The sequence below is a fragment of the Anopheles marshallii genome, chromosome 3 (assembly GCF_943734725.1).
Source record: "Anopheles marshallii chromosome 3, idAnoMarsDA_429_01, whole genome shotgun sequence".
NCBI classification, from domain to species: Eukaryota; Metazoa; Arthropoda; class Insecta; order Diptera; family Culicidae; genus Anopheles; species Anopheles marshallii.
Window position 1 is genome coordinate 78,299,455 of NC_071327.1, and position 3,689 is coordinate 78,303,143.

Consider the following 3,689-nt stretch of genomic DNA (forward strand, 5'->3'; position numbering starts at 1 on the left):
ATTTGAATAGTTATAGGTGTAGGAATTTTGTTTGCATTTTTCCTGACAATTACAATTGACAATTACATTTATTGGTATCTATCATACGTATTCTAGGAAATTTCATACACTTGCTACATCAGCTTTACATATGCATTCATTTTAGCATCGACACATGCATGAAATTCCCAAAGATCGAATCTTACTAGAATATTCCAACATACGTTCCTGTTGCGATGACACCACTACAAACGCACACAAAGAGCAGCACACAACTGTCATCAATTTTACCGCGAACTGTCAACGCATTTTATGCAAGCGAAGATTATTCGTGTACGCATTTTCCACTGTGAAGTCGACTCGCGGTGAGGCTACTGTTTTTCAAGCATACTATTGTGAGTTGAAGTGAAATACTGTTTACAAAGGTTGGTATTTAGTTTCTTTGATTCCAATTTGCATGTTTTTGGCCCAAATTTGTCAATGCTTCCTGTTTCTCATCATAGACTCCACTTGGTGCAGAAGAAAACGTAATGGAACCGAAGGAATATACCAGACAAACAATAGCTCCATCGTCCGGCAATCCAGACCAGTATGTGATACCGCCTGATTGTTACAATTTCATTGCGAATCTAATCAGCGACACCAACCTGATGCTAATATCCGAACGCAAAGTGGTCGTTGGGCGCTTGACATCTAAAATGGATATAGGTTTCCCGGTGGCCAGGAGCACGATGATCTCTCACAAACATTTCGTTATCGGGTACATCAATAGTGAGTTTTGGTTGGTCTGTTTGAGCAAGAACGGCATCTACGTCAACAATAAGCTTGTGCGGAAGGGTGCCAAACCGTACATGTTACCCAAATCGTGCTACTTTCGCTTTCCTTCCACCGATATTAAGGTATTTTTTAACAATCTCATCCGATTGGAACCGAACATTGGTGTGCTGATGGATCGAGAGAAGCTGTCGACGTTTGTGTCAAACTTGGCGGTTCATCGTTCGGACACCACTTTAGGTGGGATCTGCATTAGCAATAGCAACGAACATACAGTGATTCTCGCGGAGACTCAAATTGTTAGTTCATTCGTAATGGACATGCTGTTGCAATTGGTACCAATCCGTAATCCACCCATTGAACGGGTTGAAACAAAACTAACAGAAGCACATGGGTCGGTGGTTGAAGGTGACATGCAACAAACGGTTTCCGAGACCCCGCCATCTAGTGATGATAGAAAGCCACCATTCAGCTACGCACAGCTGATCGCAGAAGCCATTGCCGCATCGCGTAAGCAACAGTTGACGCTTTCGGAAATTTATACTTACTTAATGGAAAAGTATCCGTACTTTCGGAAGAATACGAGCGGTGGTTGGCAGAACTCTATTCGGCACAATTTGAGCTTGAACGGATATTTTGTGAAGGTTCCGCGTACGTGCAAAAAACCGGGAAAAGGATGCTACTGGCGGATTGAACCTACTATTTTTAGAAAAACGATGGCAAATCGTCCCCAAAAGTATAAGCATTTCATGTCAAAGATTGTCTCGGAAAAAAACATGACCATGTCGACACCAGCCTCAATGCGTCATGGAGATGATTTGGATTCAGCTCCACAGATAGATGATGATTTCTAAAACAGAACAAAACCCATTCAAACTACATGTTTGAGAGGTTCTAGTTAAACCGAATTTGATTGTTGTGTCGAGTATTTAATAAACTTCAAAAGATTAAACATTCAACTGTTTCGTATTCTTCTAAAATAGTCAGTTTCATAACAGTCCGAGGACCGATGATATATTGTAATACAAATTTCTTTCGAAGCCAAAATTACATCATTGTTGTACTAGTTCATCATATTTGTATTGATTTTTTTATTAAAAATATTTTCCATTCATTTAAATTGAATTCCATCGAATGGCTTGTGCAACATGCTGCTTAACAAATTAAAACCGAATGTACACGGTTCACTTTTATTCGCACGTTCAAACACAAGTGACCGAACGCGAACCTATTCTACCAACCGTTAAGTAAAACAAATTCAAACGCAAACAGTTTTCCATTTTCCCACATCTTTCTACGGTGCAAATTCGATTCCAATTACCGCCGGATACCATTGGAAGCTCTGCCTGTGTAAACGCCTTCCCGAGACCGTACGAACCACCACCGGAGAAGTGCGTGTGAAGCGGAAGATAGATGCATACCGTGCTAGCTTTCAATTTTCACCATAAATCCACCCATCCAAACGCACCGAAAGAGCTTACACAAGATCAGCATAATTTAACGAACGCCGTTTCCCGGGCGGAAGATCTTCACAGATCGTTGACGCAGTTGTGATGCTGCTCTGCAGGGATAGCACGCTCGGAAGGGCAAAGATTGTGTTTACACAAGTTTTGTTCTTGAGTCAAATCCCCGCTTTTCTTGCACTCGTTGGGCCAGGAAAACTGGCATAGTGTGGTGTGTGCGAAGAGTATGTAAGACACATTTGCCAATGCTAACATACAATGGACAACAATAACAACAGAGCCCCATCCGGGATACCGGGAAGTGCCAATCAATAAGCACACAATTCGAGCAGCTGGGGAAAGGATCGTTCAAGTTTTGAAAGGTTTCTACCATAATCATCTTCCAACATAAACTCGGGACTTTTTTTCTTGTTGCTATCTCCACTACGCTTTGCATCTTATACATTTCATAACATAACAAAGTTACCCCGTAGGTAGAAGTGTTTGGGTATCCATAACCAATCCGTTGGTGGATGGGAGAACCATTTGCTTCTACTTGTCTGTTTAGATATCTTATCGCAGCAGCACTTTCAGCCGGCACAGAAACAGATTATTTATTTACTTTTCATTGCGTAGGGCTTCAGCATTCCGTACACCACCCTTGTCTCATGCGCTCGGCAAGAATCTCGATCAAGTGGCCGATATGTTTCCAGCAACTGCTTCGCTGTCGCAGTGCGTCGGGTGCGTTTGTTTGTGTAAGCGTGTGTTACCGCATCTCGGGTAGATTCCGGGAGAAGTGCAACCGGCGCAACACCTTCCCCGAACGGGCGCCACAACAACTGTCAACAACAGCAGCACGCAATTGTTATGCTTTGGGGGAAGGAGCTCCGTTGATCGCCAAGAATCGCGGTAGAAATTGTGGAGTGGAATGAAGCAATAGCAATTTTCTCGCCATCACGAAGGATGTACATTACGGTTCCGTCGTGCTCATCCTGCCTTTCAGGATTTACTGAAGAACCTTAACCGGAATTGACCAAAGCCTCGCATACATGAGGCTAGTCTAAGAAGAGTAAAATTTTCTTTTTCATTTGTTCAATGCGAAGAATCGGATCGGATCTTGATTGAAAATGTTCTCAATTTCCCGGCATCCCTGTTGCTCCCTCGTGGGCACATGGTTTGTCCACCGCTTTGCTCGTTTGTTGCCATCTTTTTATTCGCCTCGGCTATGATTAGATCTTCTTTTATTGGTTTTATCTGTGTATGGCAAAATGACGCTTGGCTCCAGTGGAGAAAACTTTCGAGCTGATAAGATGGATTTAAAAGACTCACAAACGCATCAAGAAGAATACTAAAAAAGGACTACGAATGGAAGTCGAAACCAACAAGGCGTACCCTATTTCCGGAAAGCCTACCTTTTATACAACCTGTTACGAAAATCCCATGTCCCCGAGCGGTACGGTCCGGGTTGCCCCAATGCACATCCAACAGGACAAC

General features: G+C 42.8%; 1 protein-coding gene across 1 annotated transcript; it reads left to right on the forward strand.

Moving 5' to 3' along the window:
- The first annotated feature begins 509 nt into the window (after positions 1-509).
- LOC128713189 (forkhead box protein K1-like) lies at positions 510-1,607 on the forward strand. The gene has a single exon (XM_053808050.1). It carries the CDS (start codon positions 510-512, stop codon positions 1,605-1,607), a length of 1,098 nt encoding a protein of 365 aa, XP_053664025.1.
- The last annotated feature ends 2,082 nt before the right edge of the window (positions 1,608-3,689 follow it).

What these genes read in the sequence shown, in the direction of transcription:
- LOC128713189 (XM_053808050.1), top strand. Translation starts at nt 510, where the DNA reads ATGGAACCGAAGGAATATACCAGACAAACAATAGCTCCATCGTCCGGC.